The sequence below is a fragment of the Lissotriton vulgaris genome, chromosome 1_1 (assembly GCF_964263255.1).
Source record: "Lissotriton vulgaris chromosome 1_1, aLisVul1.2, whole genome shotgun sequence".
Lineage (NCBI taxonomy): Eukaryota > Metazoa > Chordata > Amphibia > Caudata > Salamandridae > Lissotriton > Lissotriton vulgaris.
In genome coordinates this window covers 1358994734-1359019267 of record NC_141685.1, presented here as the reverse complement: position 1 = coordinate 1359019267, position 24534 = coordinate 1358994734, and the positions used below count along the sequence as shown (strand labels likewise).

The 24534-nt window shown below is 45.1% G+C and overlaps 1 protein-coding gene across 2 annotated transcripts in view; it reads left to right on the top strand.

Moving 5' to 3' along the window:
• LRP1 (LDL receptor related protein 1) overlaps positions 1-24534 on the top strand; it is a 1437817-nt gene that overhangs the window by 949611 nt on the left and 463672 nt on the right. For both annotated transcript variants that reach the window (XM_086966724.1, XM_086966716.1), the window contains exons 63-64: positions 12391-12484; positions 24314-24430. In XM_086966724.1, coding sequence (XP_086822850.1) covers positions 12391-12484; positions 24314-24430 — 211 coding nt within the window. The remainder of the gene's footprint in view (positions 1-12390; positions 12485-24313; positions 24431-24534) is intronic.

Sequence of the window (24534 nt, the reverse complement as noted above, 5' to 3'; positions counted from 1 at the left end):
TTGACTCTTCGCTCCAAGAAACGAGCACTAGATGCGCCTGCACCGGCTCCTCCTCCTAAAAATAGAGACATCGCAACCTCTCCATTAAGGATCCCTTCTCCTCCTCCTACACCATCCCCTACTCCAGTAGAAGATTATGATGATGTGGATAACACCTCTGATGATACAGGGGGAGGTGCGGATAATGAACCAATAGGGAATCCTATTCCTCCTTACTCTTCTTACCCCTGGCATGATTATAGCACCCCAGACTTCCCTAACGTTCCACAGAATGAGGCCTCCCCCATCCCCCTCCCCCTCCCCCAGAGGACACTATGGGTTTAACCAACTCGTCCATAGAGCTGCCCAATACCATGGGGTTGACCTACAATCAGACCCCTTGGAGGAAGATTTTCGAATGGACACTTTTGACACCACACAAAAGTCCATCTCCATTCTACGCATGCTTAAGGGGGTCATTAAGCATGCACCAGAGGTATTCAAAGATAAAGTCTGGGCTCGAGTCATCAGCCCCTGGATCGAGAAAAAATATAAGGCTGCCCCTACAGATCCAGTCTACATTAAAGGCCCCGCACCACTAGACTCGCTTGTAGTCTCCAATGCGCGAAAAAGGGCCAATTCCCAAACATCAGATGAGGCCCCCCACACCAGATAAGGAGTCTAAACTCCTGGACGCCTCTGGCAAACGGACGGCGTCACAGGCAGCAAACCTATGGTGTATCGCCAATACTCAAGCACTATTAGCGAGAAATGACGAGGCACATTATGATTTAGAATCCATAATGCAGCATCTCCCAGACAAATATAAAAATAGGGCAACTCATACAAGAAGGTAAAAGTATCACCAATACCTCCATCAGTTGTCATTAGTTGTCCCCTAGATGCAGCAGATACTGCTTCAAGGGCAATTAACACCAGTGTCTGTTTGCGTAGGCATGCCTGGCTATGCATTTCAGGTTTCAAACCTCAAGTCCAGAGTTCCATCCTCAATCAACCATTCGATGATCAACACCTATTTGGCCCTAACGTTGATGGATCCCCTGAGAAAATGAAAAAGGATACCGATACAGCTAAATCTCTGGGAGCCTTGCAGTCGCAAGCTCCCAGACGCTCCTTTCGTCGCTTATCCTACGGAAGCACCACCAGAGGCTACTCCTCAGATAGCCCCTCCACTTCTTACAAAACCCCTACCCAATCCACCTTTACTAGAGGCTACCAAAGAGGTGGTTACAGGGGTAACAATAACAAAGGCGGAGGCAAAACTAACAACTCCCGCTCTGCCTTTCCCCCCTACCCAATGACTTCCCTTCACTTTCTCACACCATTCTGCTCCAGGCTGGGGAAGACTGCAACAATTCCTTCCTGTCTGGACCAACATCACATCAGACAAGTGGGTGCAACAAATAATTCAATCGGGTTACTGTCTGGAACTAACAAATCTACCCTCTCCCCCCCCCCCCCCCCCCAAACATACCACCAAAACAGCATCCAATGTCACAAGAACATTTGTTACTGCTAAAGCAGAAGGTAATATCCCTCTTACAAAAAAGTGCAATAGAACCAGTTCCCCTGCACCTACAAAAAAAGGGAGTTTACTCACTGTACTTTCTTGTACCAAAGAAGGATGGCTCTCTAAGGCCTATTCTAGACCCTAGACCCCTAAACCTATACATACAATCAGACCACTTCCACATGGTCACACTCCAGAAGGTCCTTCCTCTTCTTTCACAAAATGACTTCCTTGCTACCTTAGATCTCAGGGACGCCTATTTCCACATTTTCATTCACAACACTCACAGAAAGTAGCTCAGATTTGTAGTAGACAGTCAGCACTACCAATTCAAGGTATTCCCATTTGGAGTCACAACAGCACCACAAGTGTTTACCAAGGGCCTAGTGGTGGTGACAGCACACTTAAGAAGACAACACATTCACGTCTTCCCATATCTCGCGACTGCCTTATCAAAGCCAGCTCATACAGCCAGTGTGTACAACACACTCACACCACTTTCCAACTACTCAACAACCTGGTGTTCACAGTAAACCACACCAAGTCCCATCTGCAACCGTCCCACATACAACAATATCTCGGTGCCACAATAAACACCTCAACGGCGCTAGCCTATCCCTCTCCTGCCAGAATAGCAAACATGCAAGCTCTTCTAACAACATTTCAACCAGAACACTCTCTTCCAGCTCGAGTGTTCATGCAACTCATAGGGATGATGGCCTCTTGCATATTCATAGTGCCTCATGCAAGACTCAAGATGCATCCTCTTTAACAGTGCTTAGCACGCCAATGGAAGCAGGCTCAATGTCAGTTAACAGTGTTGGTTGACGGTCGTACTCCCCACTCTCTGCAATGGTGGAACACCAAAAACCTTGCCAAAGGACGACCGTTCCTCGAGCCAGTTCCTCAAATAGTCATGACAGCGGACGCATCGCTCTCCAGCTCGGGAGCTCACTTACAGCAACACACCATGCAGGGCAGGTGGACACCACAACAAAAGTAACTCCACATCAACCACCTGGAGTTACTAGCCATATTCCTAGCCTTAAAAGCATTCCAAAAGCAAATTTCAGGCAAGGCTGTCTTAGTCCGCATGGACAACATGACAGCCATGTACTACATACAAAAACAAGGCGGGACACACTCTCTGCAACTCTCTCAGCTAGCACAGAACATATGGAGGTGGCTTATCCTCAGAACATTTTCCTCTTAGCCCAACATGTTCCAGGGGTACAAAAGACCATAGCCGATGTGTTGAGCGGGCAGACACAACAGATCTACGAGTGGGAATTTCAACCACAAGTTATTCAACCGTTCTTTCAGATGTGGGGACAACCTCAGATAGACCTCTTCGCCACCCATGAAAAGGCCAAACGCCCAAGCTTCGCCGCCAGATGTCCACACCCACTGTCCAAAGGCAATGCGATATGGATGAACTGGTCAGGCAGATTTACGTACGCTTATCCACCTCTCCCACTCATTCCACTAGTGGTGAGCAAACTACAGCAACATTCCCTAACTCTCATACTTGTTGCTCCAACGTGAGCCAGACAACCGTGGTACACCACATTGCTAGAACTTTCCATAGTACAGCACCAAAAGCTATACTGATCTCCATGCCTCTTAACCCAGAACCATGGAGAGATCAGACACCCGGGCCCAGCTCAGCTCAACCTTGCGATTTGGCTCCTCAGGTCCTAGAATTCCGTTACCTTAACCTTCCTCCTGATTGTATGAACATCATTAAAGAAGCTAGACGTCCCACCACTAGAGCATGCTATGCAGCCAAGTGGAAATATTTCGTAATATATTGTCATAACATCAAACCCCTAGATGTGTCTATCCAACACATCATAGGATACTTACTACACCTCCAAAGATGTAGCTTAGCCTACACGTCTATTAGACTGCATCTTGCTGCCATGGCAGCATATCTACAAAATAGACAGCATCTATAATTTTTCAGAATACCTGCCATTAAAGCCTTTATGGAAGGCCTCAAAAGAAGAATTCCTTCCAGAGCACCACCTTCACCTGTGTGGAATTTAAACATTGTTCTCACACAGCTAATGGGACCTCCCTTTGAACCTTTACATAAATGTGAGCTACAATTCTTAACATGGAAAGTTGCTTTCCTAGTAGCTATTACTTCTCTACGAAGAGTTAGTGAACTACAAGCACTAACCATTCAGGAACCTTTTCTGTAGATGCATCATAATAAGCTTGTTTTCCGAACTAATCCTAAATTCCTCCCTAAAGTAATTTCTCCCTTCCACCTCAGTCAATCTGTGGAACTGCCCGTATTTTTCTCGCAGCCACAAACAGTCGCAGAAAGAGCTCTTCATACCTTAGATGTCAAAAGAGCATTGCTTTACTCATCGAGAGAACACAACCATTTCGTAAGACCAAACAACTTTTCATTTCTTTCTCACCACCACACAAAGGCAACTTCATATCAAAATCTGGGATAGCTAGGAGGATTGTCAAATGCATACAAATTTGCTACCACAAAGCTAAACGTACGTTGCCTGCTCCTCCTAAAGCCCACTCTACAAGAAAGATAGGGGCTTCAATGGCATTTTTAGGGATATCTTCAAAGCAGCTACATGGTCTACACTGCACACATTCACAAAACACTATTGTGTAGATGTGCAAACTAAACAATAGGCTACTGTGGGCCAAGCTGTACTCAAAACACTATTTCAAACTACTGCAACAGATACTGGTGGTCACCGCTAGGAGGGGGCACTGCTATATAATCTATGCATCAGTGTGTAATCTGCAGCTCCTATGCCTCGAACGGAAAATACTACTTACCGGTATGCATCTGTTCTTGGCATGTAGACCTGCAGAGTTACACACGCCCACCCGCCTCCCCGGCTACTTTTATCTGTTCCAGTATTATCTTAATTAGATACAGCTTAAATGGGCATCCTTCCTGTTTCTTGCAAAGCTCCATCATTTCCCTGCTGGCGAAAAACAATCTAAAGATGGAGCCAATGCCATGGGCAATGTGATCCAAAGGAGGAGTCACCTATATCGCCACTTCCAAAGACTTTCAGGACAAAAACAAGTGCAAACATCCGGGCCCAACACTAGATGGTGATCTATGCAAGAGTGTTTAACTCTGCAGCTCTACATGCCAAGAACAGATGCATACTGATAAGTAGCAATTTCAATTTTCAAAGCTTTATTCGACAGCATGTCATAAAAGCAGGGTATGCATCCCATCACAAACACTATAAATATTACATTGCAAAATTCAATGTTAAAAAGTATATTAAATCTTAATTACTATCATTTACAGAATTAAACATTTTAAGAGTATTTTAAACAACTAAAATTATGCATAAAATGAAGATCGTTCTTGCGTTTTTAGATGTCTTAGAGTTCTTTAGCTAGCTTCTAGGGACTGTAAAGTGCAAGTGCCTATAATCCAAGCCCACCTTAAAAATTTAGCAACAGCAATCGCTATACAGGGTGAACAATCTGACTCTAATATCCTTAGAGCCTCAATATACCTCCGGGTGCCCAAGTTAATACACATTGGTTTTAGCCACTTACGACGAGGGCTTGTATAAAGGAGACATACAAACAACATATGGGCTATGTTCTCGATCTTTACAGTTGTGACATTTATCATCCCGGGTTGCTGCCCATTTATAGCTAAAAGCTTTTACAGGAAGTCCCAGTTCTAAACTGGAAATACAGTTTTCGGTCAAACGGACCCTCTATATTATCCCAATAAGCCTCAGAGTGGACGAGGTTTAAATTCAAGGAAACGTCCAGTTAAATTAGTGTTTACACAAGTACTATGGGCGGCCATCCAAATCATTTCCCAATACTTTTTTTCAGATTTATTTTTGATGGGAACCTTAAGACGTATGAGTCTTCCCATAGGTGGTCAAGTTCCAGCTTTGATAATAAACCCCTTATCTCTTGAAGCCATGGGATAGAATGAAAACGATCTGCCCTGATAATATCCTTTAATGCAAGGGCATAGTGAGATAGTTCTGGGGTTGTCCAGATACGTCTCCAATATAATAGAGGCCGTAACCGTGCTATATCCTCAATTTTTTTCCTGCCAAGATCATTTAAAAGCGGAACAGTGGGAGTACTTTGGGGGACCCCGACTAAACAGCGTAGAAATGTATTCTCCACCTTTGTTAGTTGGTTCAAATAATTAAATCCCCATAGTTCTGAACCATACAAAGAGGTGCTTATAACCTTCATATTGTAGATCAGGTGTAATTGGCTTGGTAGAAGAAGCTTTATGCTTGTAAATTGTAAATTGATACTTGTATAGCGCACTACTCACCCACAAGGGTCTCAAGGCGCTTGTATGAATACCGCTGTGGAACCCATCCTGGCTTTCCCTGTGAGGCGTCCACTCCTGGGCACCCCCAAGGTGGAGGCCAGGCATCCTTAGCGTTGTGGAGGCCGTTGTGGAGATTAAGCAAGCTATTGCCCAGAGTTGCAGAGTGGGACTCCATGATTGGAATAGGCACCGAGGTGAGAATTATCAGGTCCGTGGAATTTTGAGCCCAAGACCCGCCGAGGCGGGGAATTGAACCCTGGTCCCGGGTTAGACCTCTGCATCAGCGTCTGCCGCTCTAACCATTGAGCCACACTTGATGATGGCTAAAGCACCCGCAAGCTGGTGGAATTTTATAACAGCTATGTCAATATGGCTTTTCCAGCTCATGTTACTCTGGAGAGATATTCCTAAATACGTAAATTCCTCTACCTGCTCTAGTGGAGTTCCATTAAAATTAATTGTACCTGTGAACGTTTTCCGCTGATTCAGGGACATGAACTTGGTTTTTGAAATGTTTATCTCAAGTCCACGCAGTTGACAAAATTCTCCAAACGCATTCACAGCCTTCTGGAGCCCACTTGGGGTCCGGGAAACAATCACTGTGTCGTCCGCGAACATGAGAACACCTCACCCTGTGCCCCCCATCTGATTCTGGCATAGTTGTTCTCATGCAGGCGGACGAGAAGAGTCAATAGTTCCGGGGACATCCCTGCTTCAGTGAGAACCCTCCAAAGTTTGGAACGGGGGACTAAATCGAAAGCCGATTTCAGGTCTACAAAGACCGCGTAAAGTGTCCCATTGGTTAAGGCCACATTCCTCCAGTAAAGTGCTATGAAGTAAAAGACCTGGTCAATTGAACTAGTACATGGTCAAAAGCCAGCTTGATATGGGGACAAAATATTGTGTTCTTCTATCCGTATTTGCAATTTATTTTGCACTAAACGACCTATAAGTTTTTGGGCTGAGTCTATAAGACTGATAAATCTATAATTACTGGGTAGAGATTTGTCACCCTTTTTAAAAACCGGAATTATTTCAGCGCCTTTCCATGAAGATTGGATTGGCGCACCCCTAGCCACAGAGTTAGCTAAACACTCAAAGTACTGGCACCAGGACGATCTATCACTTTAAAACACGTCAGCTGGGATGCCATCAATGCCTGGAGCTCTTCCCCCAGTCACACATTCTAACGCTAAACTGACATCTTTAGCTGTGAAAAGCTGACTTTGATAAAAAATAGTTGGGGGTAGAGGACACTCTTCTTCAGCTGGGTTACGAGCGTATTGTGGTCTGAAAAAATCTACCCATTGTTGTTTGGCAACATTGTTTTGGGGGGGTTCAGCTACACCTCCTCTATCCCACTTAACAATGGCCCAAAATTGTTTTGAATCCTATGCTTCACAGGCTGATTTCAGATCATGCCGCTGATCCTCATCCCACTGTTTTATTGCTACTTTCTGAGCTTGCCTATATGTCTCCCTTGCCTTTCTCACACCTAAGGGATTCCTACATCTTATTTCTGTGCTCAGGTTTTGACGGGCTAATTTACAAGCATTGTTATACCACCCCACCTTGGGTTGTTTTTTGTTTCCCTTATCTGGTTTTATAATCTTCCTGAAGATCAATTGGAGTTTTGTGAAAAAGTGGGTATGTGCCTCAAGCATTATTTGGGGAAAGTCTTGCTTGCTAATGTGAGTGTTTAAATTAGCCACTTCTTCAACGACCATATTTTTAAGGACCTCCAACTTCTCAGGGTTCTCAATGAATCTACCCCACTTAATGTCACGCATGTTATTAGAGGCAACGATATCTAGGGTGACTTTCCCACGCCCCGGTTCCGGTTCTCTAGTCTCCTTTTGTGCTAGAAATTCCATACAAAGTGGATTATGGTCACTTTCCATCCTTTTTTTTAACAGTCATATCTATGAGACAGTGCCATCCTCCTATATCCACCAGAAAGTTATCTATGCGGCTGGAATACCTGCCATTATCAAAGGTATTTTCTCCCAGGCGGTCAGACAGGGTGCGCCTATTTGCTGCTCTAAGCCCTCTCACTAAGCATAAGGCCTTGAGCTGTTTGGCTACAGCTAACCATCTTCTTGCGGCTGGTAATTCAAGCTGAGGGACGCCCCATTTACTGTCTTCCTCCGCAGCAAGAAATTGAACCTCTTGTCCAAGAGGTTCAAAAGTAGTATTGAAATCTCAACCGACTATAATAGACAACTGTGTTGGGAGGGCCTCAAGCTGATGGTCAAGAGCAGAGATTACCTCAGATGTTTGTCCCCCTGCCATCCCCCTTGCATAAATGTTGTAAATAGCCACCCCGTGACCATTTGCCCATGTAATTTTGACTGACAGGATGTCATTCGATGGGGAACTGATTTGTTGCACCTTACAGCATAAGGATTGGCGAACCCAAATTTTCAAACCCCCTGCTGGACGACCTTTAGATTTCTTGGTAGCAGGAGCCTGGAAATTAAGGAACCCCAAGCGATAAACTGGAACCATCGACCAGGATTCCTGGAAAAGGATGATGTCTCACTGGTCAACAAAACTACACCATTCTGGGGATGTTATCTTATTATGTAACACTACAGTAGATTGGGGGTCAGAAGGGATAGTTTATAGACCTATAAGTGTACGTTCCCTCATACAGACTAAGTATCAAAATGTACACCTATAGTCTCAAACATGTGTATGTTAGCAAATACGTGATGTCTCTCTCAAAAGTGAACTACAAGTGAAAATCACTGGGGAAGACATCCCTTAAGGATAAGAACCCTCACTCACCCGGAGGTGACATGCTTCATCATATGGGTCCTCCTTACCAGTGTGGAAAACCTAGTCACCACTTGGAGCTACTACTTCGGTGTTTAAGGAAGGAGCTCAGAGATGTTTTGTTTGGGAAGGGACAAGATGGTAATCCCATATGTGAGATGATGGATGTAGTGAGGTATGCAGCGCTGTGTGAAAGAATAGATTAGTGGAATTAAAACTGCCTAAGTAGAATCACTGATTAACTTTATTAGTGTGTTCTACCTGACAGGATTAAAGTGAAACAGCACAGCACAGCAAAGATGTCTGTGGCATATTACCACCAAAGACTAAACACATGTTGGCAACGGCTAGAGGTTTTTTAGAAGAATTACTGCAAAACACAAAAATAAAAAAGAAGAGGAGAAGACACACAGAATTTGTCAACTGTTTATTTATATGTCTTTATCTTTATTAGCTCAGGATATACATTATGTTTGTTTGTAAGGTATTTATTGGATCATGCCTATTTGGTTGTAGATGGATGGCCTAGACCTTATCCTTTGAACTTTCTGTAATAGTCATAAATACTGTTTTCATCACAAATAACCCAGCGCAACTATCACTCAGCCATCCTTGCTTGCCCGTGTTGTTCAAAATAATTCCAGGTCCCCAGTGAGCAGCAAAATCAATAAGAAAATGGACAGCATTCCTTGTAGCTTCAGAAAGTCTTCTGCCTTACCCTGAAAATCGAGGGTTTGTACACAGTTTTCTTGCATAGCAAAATATTAATTTCTGCTAAATGATCATTTGGTGAGTTTAATAACAATACTCTGAGCAAATCAGAGCACAATTCTATGAAACATCATATTGCCCCAGCATCTAAGTACTATCCTACTAAATATTGATCCTGCCCACTCTATACTAATGTCATCCAGAGATGGCAGGACAAACTAGTTACATTACAAACAGTCTGCTAATGTGAATGAATGAGGTGCTTTGAGCTAGCAGTAGGGCCTTGAAAAAGAAACATTACTATGTTAGTGTTGAAAACGTTTCTTAGCGAACAACAAGAGCAACATTAATAAACATAACTAGCATGACTGTGTGCTGCAGAAATGATGAACAGTGAACATTCAGGAAGAGACATCCATTTTGAGCAAGATAGGGTCTAGGCCCTAAAGTGGGGCATAGTTAACATAGGTTAGAAAAACACACATCTATAAGTCAGAGCAAATTAGATTCCAGTGCAATAGTGTCTAATTATAGTCCGCTTTTGTCTTTGATGCCACAAGTAGGTTATGAATGTATTGCGCTAGGACTGAGATACAGGGCAACTTTAGATTCTCTAAATCTTTCAATAGAATCTGACTAGAAACTGAAAGAATTTCTGTATAACCCTATGGAATTTAACACCAAACAAAAACTTTATTTAGAAATTGAAATGCAAAATGAAATTGACTATCATCATGCAGAGGAATGGAGAAGAATGCTTAGCAAAAGTCAATGACTGTATACCAAAAAATAAAATCTGTGATTTGCTTGCCACATGTTGTGCTTTGTAGCACTAACAACCCTCTCCATCAAGTGCATTAGTCATCCAAGTTAGTAAAAATGCAGTGCACGAAGGTCTTGCAAGCTGCTCTTATCTCATTCAAATGGTGTCCCCTCGACCTTGGTACACAGTGCAATGACAGCAGTTTTTAGAACCCTAAAGACAACACTACTACTGGTGGTCGCCGCCAAACCGACAGTACTGCATTGCAATCTATGCATAGTGTGTGATCTGCAGCTCATATTCCTCGAAAGACCAGTATGCATCTGTTCTTGGCACGTAGAGCTGCAGATTCACACACGCCCACCCACCTCCCCGGCTACCTTTAGCTGTTCCAGTATTATATTAATTAGATACAACATAGATGGACATCTTTCTGTTCTCACAAGACTCCATCATTTCCCTTTTTGGCGAAAAAACTATCTGAAGATGGAGTCGATGCCCATGTGCACTATTGTCCAAAGGAGGAGTCCCCTATCTCGTGACTTCTAAAGACTTGTTACAAGACAATAACAAACTACAAACATCCGGGCCCAACACCAATGGCTATCTATGCATTGTGTGTGAATCTGCAGCTCTACATGCCAAGAACAGATGCATACTGGTAAGTAGCATTTTCCTTTATTTTTATATAATTCTAAAGTTTAAAAATGTTAAAAAGATAATAGTTATTAAAAAAATTAAGTAAATATATGTATATGTATACATTATGGTTTGTTTATATTTTTTAAATTAAGTTTGTTATATTGAGTTAAAATGTATATTAAATTTAATTTGTTCAAAATAATATTTAATATAACTATATATGATTTTATTTTATGTTTTTAATCCATATTTTTTACCTCCATATTTTTGATTCAATAATTTTGTACTTAACTGTTAAGGTATTGGAGTCGATATTTTTGCTCTCGATATTTCTTTTTTCAATATTTAGAACATCGATGTTTGTTACATCCATATTCTATCAGTGAACCGCTCCAGAAGATCTCTGTCCCTGAGCCTGCAGTCTTTGTTGAAACTGGAGAATCCCCATTGAAATCAACAGTACACACAACGCCAAACCTGCACCCAGCCGCCGTTGCGGGAGCACTTTTTGTGTTAAATAGGATCCCCCTTTGCCCTGAGCCTAACACCAGGAGCTTTGCTCCCACAAGCCAGTGGCCTGCTTGTAAGCAGCCACCAACCGGAGGCCCCCCATGCCCATTTGATAACATTGGGCCACATCACTCTGCACCCGGCTGCCCTAGTGCCGCTGAGGGTGTAACAAGAGTGCATCCTTGACCCTGGGGGAACCCTTGTTCTAACCCCAGAAACTCAACCCCAAAGACAGAGTACTTACCTGGTAACCCTTTACTTCATTTCCCTCCATAGGAACCTATTGACTGTTTTTCTCTGAAAAGTGTTCTGTGTTTGGAAATGAACCAATTTGACTTCTAGGTTTTGAACTATTATTACAATTGGCTAGCAAGCCTCCACCTGAGTGATTCTGATCTCATTCGTCGTGATCTGTGGCTGCTACTTTGGCGCTTTTGAAAGGTGCACCTGTGAAGTCAAGTTGTAATGCTATTGCTTGGTCCTTTCTTGACATTTTTACTGATAACATTGCCTGGAGATGAGTCCTAAATAATCTTAATTTGGTAGGTCAGTAAATAAAGTATTTTCTAGTTTAAGGAAATTTAAGTCGCTTACTGCTTGATTTGGTTTCGAGTGTCCATTTAAGAAATCAGAAGCAGCTGATAACCTTAGAAAGAGTAAGTTAACTGCCATGCGTAACCTATCTGGTGGAAATGCACACTATGACGGATAGTTTAGTCCCTCCCATCCTTCTATTTTGAGGCTGTGCATGGTATTATTTATCTTCTCTCTTGTTTTACATGTTGTTACTGTTGTGGGCATGGAAAAAGGATGAAACTGACGTCATTGATGCTTACGATGCATTATGTATAGTGAGTGGTTGATATGACATTTGTGGTGGAGCTGCAAGGTTTCACTATTCACATTCAGTGTGCCAACTGGGAGGGTGCTCAAGTAAAGAATTGTTACCAAAGTTAAAATACTAATGCATTTGAAGCATGAAATAATTCTTCTTTGGTCCAGACAATGCCGCTTGTATAATGTGTTGTACCTGTGCTTTCTGACACCAGATTCCTTCTGTCTTCATTCAACAAACTGACTCCTTTTCCCTCCAGCTCATCCCTGTTCTAATTTTCTGGCAAAACTTTAACTTCTGTTGCTCTTTCTTTTATCTTCCAGTTTGTTTGCAAAAATGACAAGTGCATTCCCTTCTGGTGGAAGTGCGACACAGAGGATGACTGTGGGGACCGCTCTGATGAGCCAGAGGACTGCCGTAAGCTCCCTACATTGTGTTCTTATTTCCAATATGCCTTGACAATTTTACCTATTTCAGGGACCAGCTATCCAGCTGATGGGGTCCCACCTGAGGCTTCAAAAGTAGATCCTAACCTGTTGATGTATGCAGATTACTGTGCAATTTCCATAATTCTTTCATAGGTCTTCAAAAACAAGCAGATCCATTAGGGTTTTTGAGCACTGGCAACCAGGACAGTGGGACCGATTGCTACTCTTCTGATCTACAAAGCAGACACTGAGGTGACAGTGTTATGGAATACACTACTTTGATGATCACTCGAAATTCCAATTGTCCAAAAATCAGGAAATGATTGAAGAGTGCTGTTATCTTATTGCCTGGACGATTTTGGAGATCGGAGTTATTGGTGAATCGTAAAGTCAAGAAGTAATTAAAATGCAGGTTTTTGAGGATGTGTCTAAGATTTATTTGGCTTTTTTAGGTCTCTTGTGTACGTTTCCCTGAGAATTTGAATACTGCTACCATTGTTTTAGACTCTAGTTTTTCGAAATTGTAGTTCTGTTTCAATCTAGAAGTTTTAAGGGACTACAGGTATCTGTGAATCTGAAGATTGACAGTGGATCTGGTGGTTGTTTGATGTAGGTATCTATGCATCTGGAAGTTGTTGAAAGTACAGCAATCTATCATTCTAAATAAACTAGAGTTGCCTGTCTAGCAGTAGGGTATTTGAAATCAAAAAGATTGTGGAAACTTCTGTTTAACGCATGTTGCAATATTGAAACCTGAAGATATTAAAAATTAATGTTATCTTTGGATCTGTTGGCTGTTGTAGAGTACAGTTGTCAGTGATCTGGCAGTTAGTAATGTAAGTTCTCTTTGAGTTTTGAGGTCTGTTGAGAGTTTTTAACTGAAATCTGAAAGTAACACATTAGTGATAGATTCCTTACCTTAGACTAACCCCTAGGCGTCAGACAGGCTCCAGAAAGCTTTCGTCAGTAGTACCCTTGCGCGTCCGTAGGCGACGTCGGAAGTTGTTGGCGTCGTAGCCGCCGAGATGACGCGCCTGGAGCTACTTAGACGCGCCTGCGCACGCTGACATCAGTTATTTTTTGTTCCCGCGCCAGCAAGCGCAGATCTAAAGAGACCAGTACCCCCAGTCAATTTTTGACTGCTTTTTTTGGGACTTTGTCTCTGATTTTGAGTCTTTGACTCCTGGCGTGTAGGGATGCCCGGTTTTAAGTACTGCGCGGCTTGTCCCAGCATGATGATGATTGGCGGTGACAGATCCGCACCGTGAGTGCCTCCACTGTCTGGGGCACGGCCACTACTCTGAGTCGTGCCCCGAATGCCAGGCCCTGGCTCCGAAAACTTTGCAGGAGCGTTCCCGAAAGTTGCTGGAGGCCCTGGAGTCGGCTAGGTACCGTTCAAGGTCCAGGGGGAGGTTGAGGGACCTGTGATGGAGCCGTCATCACCATCGTTCAATGAAGTCTTCGCACTCTGAATCATGTAAGGCGGAGCACAAGAAGTCGAAGAAGCAACATCGCTCTTCCCCTAGCCTGTCAGCGACACGGCTGAGGGTGGTGCCGCCCCCAAGGAGCATACGCAGTTGCCGATGTACTACCCGCCTTTTCCAGGTCCATCGGCGACCCGGCCCAGCTTCAGGAGTTGCTGTCAGCTGGCACGCTTCTTTGGCCTGTCGGGCCCCGTCTGCACGCCATCGGGCCCCACAGTTCTGACTGGGGGTCCTCGCTCTTTGACGTCGTCTGCTCCGGCCCAGACGTCGTCGACAACTCCGGTTTTGACGCCAAGAAACTCCCATGGATCCATTCTTGGATCACAGTCGATGTCGGTTGGCCTAGTACGACCTCCACCGATGTAGACGGCGCTGCCGCCGGCATCGGCCAGCTTCCCGACCGACTACGTCCCTGGCTTCCACCCCGACTTTGGGACAGTGCCGTACAGGTGTCGATCAACGCCGATTCCGACGCCAATGGGGTATTTCTATCCCTTTCTCCATCCACCTCCTTCTTTTCCGCCTGCCCGGCAGTTTGTGGAGGACTGGGAGGGGTCTGAGGACCCTCTCGCAGTCCAGTGCGAGTTGAACCTGGACTGGGAAGAGGATGTGGAGGATGCAGGTGTCTTGGATTTTACTCCAGAACCTGGCACACTGTCTGCTTCTACAGTGGCTACGGAGAAAGGTGGTACCTATTCTATGGTGTTGCGTAGAGCAGCCAAGGCTCTCCACCTCGAGCTACCTACAGTGGCTGTCAGGACTAACCTGACAGAAGTGCTACGGCCTGCGTCTTCCTCTACGGAGCCGCTGCTGCCCTTTAATGACGCACTTTCCAACGTTCTTTTGGGCACCAGGTCCAGACCCAACACAAGGGCTCCTGTGGATAAGAATGTGGCCTGACGCCATCACCCTGCCCAAGCGACCCCATTTTTCTCTCCCAACACCCAACCCCTGAGAGCTTGGTCGTCCAAGCCTCTATGCCCCCGAGCGCATTCCCTTCCACACTTCCGGGCAGGGAATCCAAGAAACTGGAACAGTTTGGGAAGAAAATGTTTATTTCCGCCAGTTCAAGGCTGTGGTCTATGAACACTGCATGCCTCTTGGGCCGTTATTCCCAGTCTGTGTGGGACACGGTTGCGCAGTTGCTGCCTCAGTGTCCGGAGAAGGCCCGGACGGTGCTCTCCCAAGCTATTGCTGAGTGGAGAGATGCAGGCAAGTTCACAATTTGTTGTGCTCTTGACACAGCCGACTCGCTGGGCAGGGCGATTTCCATGACTGTGTTGCTACGTCGCCAGGCCTGGCTGAGGACAACTGGCTTTTCCGGGGATGTCCAGAACACTCTGATGAACATGCCCTTTAATGGCACTCGCCATTTTGGCGACAAGGCAGACCGTGCGTTGGAGCGTTATATGGACTTGCGGGCTACGGTCAAGTCCTTAGGCCTTTCGTCCAAGCGCACTCCTTCCTCTTCTGCTTTTCGCTCTTTTTGTGGCCAAGGAAAGGGCGCCCAAATAAGTTTGTTGCTGCGCAGGCCTGTGGCTCTGAAACAGTCTCAGCCCAGCTGCGGTTGTGGGACCCGCCGAGGTGGGTCACGGGGCCAGCGGGCTGGTCAGTCCAATACTTCCCCTGCTGCCACTGCTTCCCAAACCTTCCTAGCCCGGTGTTTCAGGCCCACCAAACGCCAGTGGGTGGCAGAATTCACCATCACCTTCCCCACTGGTGCACCATCACTTCGGACAGTTGGGTTTTACAGATAGTCCGAATGGACTACTCCCTCCCCTTCAAGACTATCCCTCCAGCCATGCCCCCTCAGTACCACCGCATGTTGGGGGATCACTTGGTACTTCTCCAACAGGAAGCTGCGGCCCTCTTGGCCAAGGGGGCCATCGAGCGCGTTCAGATGCCAGAAGTAGGTCGTGGTTGTTACTCCCACTACTTCCTGGTTCCAAAGAAGGACAAGGGCCTGCATCCTATCTTAGACCTTCGGAACGTCAATCGCTTCCTCTGGAAGGAGAAGTTAAAGATGCTCACACTTGCTCAAGTCTGGTCTGTCCTGGACCCGCAAGACTGGATTGTAGCGTTGGACTTGCAGGATGCATATTTTCATATCCCCGTCTAGCCGGCTCACCAGCGTTAACTGTAATACACGGTAGGCCATGAGCACTTTCAGTTCATCGTGTTCCCTTCCAACCTTACCAGTGCCCCTCGGGTGTTAACGAAAGTGATGGCGGTGGTCGCAGCTCATCTGCGCAGGTCAGGGGTTTCAGTCTTCCCCTATCTCGATGACTGGCTGTTTAAGGCAGGCTCGCCCCAGGAAGTTGTCTCCCACCTCCAGACTACGGTCGACCTCTTACATTTGCTGGGGTTCTCCATCAACGTGCCGATTTTGCACCTGGCTCCCTCTAAGAAGCACAAAATAAAGATCCATGTGTCATAGATCGTGAAAACCCAGCCGGGAAAGGATTTTGTGAGATAATCCCATATTTTGGGTGTATCTCATAAGAAATAAAAATTATTTTCTTGAGTCCCCTCACTCACCCAGGGTTGCCCCTAGGTGACATGCTGTATCATTGGGGCCATCCCAAGCATCTACTGCTTGAGGCGTGCTGTGACTTGCGAAAGAGACATAGGAGCACTGTTTTGTGAGACTGTGTGGTGCAGAGTATGGTGGAGTGGTGAGAAGTGATAATAAAATTACCTAACTAATGAGCTAAAACTTTATTCCTGCTCCTAGCTGGTACAATAAAAAGGGGTAGATACAAGGAAAAAGAATTAAGTAGTCACAATCCCTAATATCCTGACGGCATGTTTCAAGGTGTCCCCTACACCTTTTCTTCAGGACAGCATGAGGGCCCGCCTCAAGTTTGCCACTCCTATATATAAGCCTAAAGAATTTTAGGTAGTAACAATATTTTAGCAAAAGGAAACACACCTAATGTGTGTATCTATATACTTACGGTTAGCGCTGTAGCCGCAGTATTTTATGGTTAGCAATGTTATGCCCCATGGTCTGCTCGGGTGGAGGGGCCTGGTGACATTGACTCCTGCTTGCCTCTGTCTGTGTGACCTAATGTTCCCCGGCTCGACCGAATGTTAGACACTTTATATTGTACCAGCTAGGAGCAGGAATAAAGTTTTAGATCACTAGTTAGGTCATTTTATTATCACTACTCGCCACTCCACCATACTCTGCACCACCCAGTCTCACAAAAAAGTTCTCCTACGTCTCTTTCGCAAGTCGCAGCATGCCTCAAGCAGTAGATGCTTGGGATGGCCCTAGTAATGAAGCCTGGGTGAGTGAGGGGACTCAAGAAAAGAAATTTTCTTTTCTTATGAGATACAACCAGAATCTGGGATTATCTCAAAAAATCCTTCCCTGGCTGGGTTTTCATGATCCATGACACATGGATCTTTACTTTGTACTTTAAAAATCAGGAAGTTAAACCCAGCCTTATCCTCCTTCTCCCTCTTTTTTGTTAAGTCCCTCTCAGAAGCTCCTCTTTATCATAGCAGTTCTGGACACAGCGCAGTTTCGGGTTTATTCTCCCACACAGCGAGTCTGGGACATTCGGCTTTGATTCCGATCTTTCAGTCTTTGTCCTGGGTTTCGGTCAGGATGACTTTGAGGCTGCTGGGCCTCATGGCCTCCTGCATCCTGTGACCAGTCATGCCAGATGGCATATGCGGGCTCTACAGTGGGACCTGAAGTTCCAGTGGGCACAGCATCAAGGGGACCTGTCTGAGCAGGTCCAGATCTCGAAGGGCACTGCACAGCAGTTGCAGTGGTGGCTCACAAACAGACATTGGGTCAGCAGCAGATCCCTCTCCTTTCCCCAACCGGAGCACACAGTGGTGACAGATGCGTCCCTCTGGGATGGGGCGGCCATATGGGAGAGGCGGAGATCAAAGGCATCTTGTCTCTGGCAGAGTTCAGGCTCCATATCAACTTTCTGGAGCTCCGGGCGATCCTGCTTGCAATGAAGGCATTCCTTCCCTCTGTCAAGGGGAGAGTAGTGCAGGTGTTCAGACAACACCACCGCCATGGGATATTGCAACAAGCAAGGTGGGGTGGGGTTGTGGACCCTATGTCAGGAGGCTCTGTGTCTCTGGACATGGCTGGAACGTCAATACATTTCCTTGACGGTTCAACACTTAACAGGTTCCTTGAACGCCAGGGCGGACAAACTCAGCTGTAGGTGCATGGTGGATCATGAATGTTGTCTTCACTCGGAGGTGGCGCACAGTCTCTTTCAACAGTGGGGCGAGCCTTTTTTTAGATCTATTTGCTACAGAAGAGAACGCGCAATGTTGTCTCTTCTGCGTGTTGGAATTTCCAAGGCGACACTCGCTCGGCGACACTTTTCGTCACGAGTGGAGCTGAGGTCTATTGTACTCCTTTCCGCCTATACCATTTCTACCCAGAGTACTGAAGATGAGGCCTGACCGGGCCCAAGATATTCTTGTGGCCCCGGACTGGGCTCTAAGAGTTTGGTATCCCGAGCTACTCTGTATGAGCATGGATCCCCCTCTTCCGGAGGATATTCTGTTGCAGCAGCATAGGACGGTCATCCACCTACATGCGTGGAGATTGAGCGGCGACAGTTGATTACATTTGACTTGCCTCCTGAAGTCTGTGATATCATTCTGGCAGCCAGGCGTCCCTCCACTAAATTGGTATACCCCTGCTGGTGGAACAAATTTGTGGCATGGTGCACAGCAAAGGCTGCCCCTTCAGATCCAGCCTACATTAAAGGGCCTGCACCATTAGACTCTATTGTAATCTCTAATGCACGCAAAAGAGCAAATTCACAAACATCAGGCGAGGCTCCCCCATCAGATAAAGATTCTAGGCTTCTTGATGCATCAGATAAAAGAACAGCGTCCCAGTCAGCTAACATTTGGCGTATTGCCGATACTCAAGCATTACTGGCAAGATACGACAGAGCACATTATGATGAATTAGAATCAATAATGCAGCACCTTCCAGATAAAGACAAAAACAGGGCACATGAGCTTATACAAGAGGGTAAATACATCACAAATACCTCTATTTGTTGTGCACTGGATGCAGCAGATACTGCTTCAAGGGCAATTAATACCAGTGTCCTGTTGCGTAGACATGCTTGGTTACGCATTTCGGGTTTTAAACCTGAAGTACAAAGTGCCATCCTCAACCAACCCTTTTGTTGAGCAACACTTATTTGGGCCTAATGTGGACATATCTCTTGAAATAATGAAAAAAGATAGGCACAGCTAAATCTATGGGAGCCTTGCAATCGCAAGCTCCCAGATGCTCCTTTCTCCGCTCCTTTCTCCGCTCCTTTCTCCGCTCATCTTAGAGGCACCACCAGGGGATACTCCTCAGAGAGTCCATCTACTTCTTACAAAGCCCCCACACAATCCACCTACAGTAGGGGCTACCAAAGAGGTGGTTACAGAGGTAACAACAATAAGGGCAGAGGCAAAAACAACTCCCGCTCTGCCTCCACCCCTGCCCAATGACTTCCCTCCCCCCAACACATTTCACTCCAGTAGGGGGAAGACTACAACAATTCCTACCAGTCTGGACCAACATCACATCAGACAGGTGGGTGCAACAAATAATTCAATCAGGTTACTGTCTCGAACTAACATCTACCCCTTCCCCCCTAAAACATAGCACCCAAACAGCGTCCAAAGTCACAAACATTTGATACCACTCAGGCAAGAGGTAACATCCCTCCTACAAAAAAACGCAATAGAACCAGTTCCATTGCATCACCAAATTAGGAGTTTACTCCCTGTACTCTCTAATTCCAAAAAAGGGCAGATCTCTAAGGACCATTCTAGACCTCAGACCACTGAACCTGTACATACAATCAGACCACTTCCATATGGTCACACTACAGCAGGTTCTTCCTCTCCTTTTACAAAACAACTTCCTTGCAACTATAGATCTCAAGGACGCATATTTCCACATTCCCATTCACACAGCTCACAGAAAGTACCTCAGATTTGTACTAGACGATCAACACTATCAATTCAAAGTACTCCCCTTCGGGGTCACAACAGCACCAAGAGTGTTTACCTAGTGCCTTGCAGTAGTGGCAGCGCACTTAAGAAGCATATTCACGTCTTCCCATATCACGACGACTGGCTCATAAAAGCCAGCTCATACAGTCAGTGTGTACAACACACTCACACCACCATCCAATTACTCCACGACTTGAGGTTCACAGTAAACAACACTAAGTCCCACCTGCAACCGTCCCACATACAACACTATCTAGGTGCCACAGTAAACACCTCCTCAGCGCTAGCTTATCCTTCTCCTGCCAGGATAACAAATATGCAAGCTCTTCTAACGAAATTCCAACCGCAGCGCTCTTTCAGCTCGAGTGTTCATGCAACTCATAAGAATGATGGTCTCTTGCATATTCATAGTGCTTTATACAAGACTACAGATGCGTCCTCTTCAAGACAATGGAACCAGGCTCAGGGTCAATTAACAGACCTAGTGTTGGTAAACGGTCGAACGCACCACTCTCTGCAATGGTGGAACACCAAAAACCTTTCCAAAGGGCAACCGTTCCTAGAGCCAGTTCCTCAGATAGTCATGACAGCGGGCGCATCGCTCTCCGGCTGGGGAGCCCACCTACTGCAGCACACCATGCAAGGAAGGTGGACACTGCAACAAAAGTTACTCCACATCAACCACCTGGAGTTACTAGCCATTTTCTAGCCCTAAAAGCATTCCAAAAGCACATATCGCTCAAAGCTGTCTTAGTCCACACGGACAATATGACAGCCATGTACTACATAAACAAACAAGGAGTGACACACTCACTGCAACTCTCTGTTAGCGCAGCAGATATGGAGATGGGCTATACCTCAGAACATCTTCCTTTTAGCCCAACATGTTCCAGGGGTACAAAACACCATGGCCGATCTGTTGAGCCGACAGACATAACAGATCCACGAGTGGGATCTTTATCCGCAAGTTCTTCACCCGTTCTTTCAGATGTGGGGACAACCTCAGATAGACCTCTTCGCCACCCACAAAAAGGCAAAATGCCCAAGCTTCGCCGCCAGGTATCCACACCCGCTGTCCAAAGGCAATGCGATATGGATGAACTGGTCCGGCAAATTTGCATACGCTTTTCCACCCCTCCCACTGCTTCCACTAGTGGTGCACAAACTTCAGCAACATTTCCTCACTCTCATTCTAGTTGCTCCAACTTGGGCCAGACAACCGTGGTACACCACACTGCTGCAACTTTCTGTGGTACCGCACCAAAAGCTACGCCTGTCTCCACGCTTTCTAACCCAGAACCATGGAGAGATCAGACACCCAGACCCAGCACAGCTCAACCTAGCGATCTGGCTCCTAAAGTCTTAGAGTTCGGTTATCTTAACCTTCCTCTTGACTGTATGAACTTCATTAAAGAAGCTAGACATCCCATCACTAGGGCATGTTATGCAGCCAAGTGGAAGCGTTTTGTAACATACTGCCATAACTATGCCATCAATCCTCTAGATGTGTCTATTCAACACATCATAGGATACTTATTACACCTCCAAAGAGGTTACCTAGCGTACATATATATTAGACTGCATCTTGCTGCCATTGCAGCATACCTACAAAATAGATAACATCTATCACTCTTTAGAGTACCTGCCATAAAGGCTTTTATGGAGGGCCTCAAAAGAATAATTCCTCCCAGAGCACCACCTCCACCTGTGTGGAATTTAAACATTGTTCTCACATGGTTAATTGGACCTCCATTTTAACCTTTATATAAATGTGAGTTGCAATTCTTAACCTGGAAAGTTGCTTTCCTAGTTGCTATTACTTCTCTAAGAGTTAGTGAGCTACAAGCATTACCATTCAAGAACCTTATCTGCAAATGCATCATAATTAGGTTGTTCTCCATACCAATCCTACTTTCCTTTCAAAAGTCATTTCACCCTTCCATCTCAATCAATCTGTAGAGCTGCCAGTATTCTTTTTGCAGCCACAGTCGCAGAAAGAGCTCTTCATACTTCAGATGCCAAAAGTGCACTGCTTTACTACATTGAAAGAACACAATCCTTTTGTAAAAGTAAACAACTTTTTGTGTCTTTCTCACCACCACACAAAGGTAACCCCATATCAAAATCGGGGATAGCTAGGTGGATTGTCAAATGTATACAAATTTGCTACCACAAAGCTAAAAGTACATTATCTATTCCTCCTAAAGCCCACTCTACTAGAAAGATAGGGGCTTCAATGGCATTTTTACGGAACATTCCCCTAGATGACGTATGCAAAGCAGCCACATGGTCTACACCGCACATATTCACAAAACACTATTGTGTAGATGTGCAAACCAAACAACAAGCTACTGTGGGTCAGGCTGTACTCAAAACACTGTTTTAAACTACTGCAATAGATACGGTGGTCGCCGCTAAGAGTGGGTACTGCCATGCAATCTATGCACAGTGTGTAATCTGCAGCTCATATGCCTCGAACGGAAAATGCTACTTACCAGTATGCATCTGTTCTTGGCATGTAGAGCTGCAGAGTTACACACGCCCACCCGCCTACTTTTATCTGTTCCAGTATTATCTTAATTAGATACAGCTTACATGAGCATCCTTCCTGTTTCTTACACACTCCATAATTTCCCTAATGGCGAAAAACAATCTAAGGATGGAGCCGATGCCTATGCGCACTATTGTCCAAAGGAGTAGTCACCTATCCCGTGACTTCCAAAGACTTTTCAGGAAAAAACAACTGCAGACATCCGGGCCCAACACTAGGTGGCGATCTATGCTGCAGCTCTATATGCCAAGAACAGATGCATACTGGTAAGTAGCATTTTCCTTTTCTACAAGCATTGGCCTTGAGTCAGTCATTTAGTGTGTGTTCCTGCCTTGTTAGAGTATTTACACCGAATGCATTCACACTACCCTCTGATAAGCCTAACTGCTCATCCCAGCTACCACTAAATGGAGAGTAAGGTATTATCTACTTTAACCTCTGCTGTGCCTTTGGGGACTCACTGGACTCTGTCCACACTATACCTTATTGGTATAGTATATAAAGAGGCAGCTCCCTACAATTGGCTTCAGTAAAAACATCTTATTGCTGGGGAACTCGTTATGACAAATGCCATGTACATATCCTTAAGATGGCTTCCCTGATCACTTGTAATATCTAGTAATTGTACTAGACATCGCAGGGTCATATCTGCTCATGCAGATGTCCTCACATGTACATGTACATGTAATATAATGCACCCTACCTTACAGCTGTATGGCCTACTGTAGGGGTGACTTGCATATATTGCATGCAGTGTCTGTAGTCATAATACACAGGGGTGTGTGTGCCTTGCTGTGTTTTCACAATGGTTTGCACCATTTCACGCAGAATATAATGGCAGTCTGCATGGCTTGTGTGTGTGTCTTATAGGGTGGCATAATACATGCTGCAGCCCTTGGGGACCATCTTTAGTACCCATGCCCTAGGCACCAGGTGTACCAAATACTAGGGACTTACAGGGGTTCTTATAGCCTTGCCAATGTGTTAACAATGAACACGTAGTTAGCAGAAACCCAGTGCACATCAGTCGAAAAACATCACTACGAGTGGCAAAAAATGGGGGTGACCATGACAGAGGCACTTTCCTACATACGTGCACTAGAGAAAACTATAATATTGCCAGCTATTCAGTAGCATCCTGAAATCTCTACTATTTGGCCTTAGCTCACTACTGATCCATTGTAGAAAATGATGATCTCAGGGTTTTGTGCCACGTAGTCTCTACATGGTGTGTATATTCCCGCCATCTAATGGTTGGGTCCAAAGGTGTTGTAATAAAAAATGCGTTTTCCTACTGAGGTGGGCATTAACATGGGTGGAGCCTGAGTATGATGTCCACAGTAATCCTTGATTGGAAATGATAATGTCTGGATTATAGTTTATCTATGATTCGGAAATAACAGCACTTCCCTGTGTGGTCAGATATTAGGAAAAACAGAACTACCTAATGTGTGCCTCTTTGCCATACCCATAAAAGTTACAACTTCTCTCTAATTTGGAGAGTGGGATGGGGTATTATGACATGGGTGTTAAATGCCTGTGAAGAAATAAACTGTGTGCTGCTAGCTCTTATGATAATTCTCACACTAATTCTTCAAAGAGTGACAGCAGTGTGGATGTAGCTACCTTTAGTGTCTACAAATTACCACCAGTATATTGAAATAATTATAATGCTTCTGATTTAACATACGTGACGCAGGAATTTTAAGCTCTATTTAACATGTTAGCAGGCATTTCGAGCTCATATCTCTGTTATTCTCTTTTGTTATAGCTGAATTTAAGTGCCGACCAGGACAGTTTCAGTGCTCCACAGGCATCTGCACTAACCCAGCTTTTATCTGCGATGGAGACAACGACTGTCAGGACAGCTCTGATGAATTAAGCTGTGGTGAGTTTGGGGGCCTGTAAGTTGGTTGGGGAACAATAGGTGTGTCTCGGGGGATCACCATTGATATCCATAAGCACTGAACAGTAACACCTACGTGCTGGGAC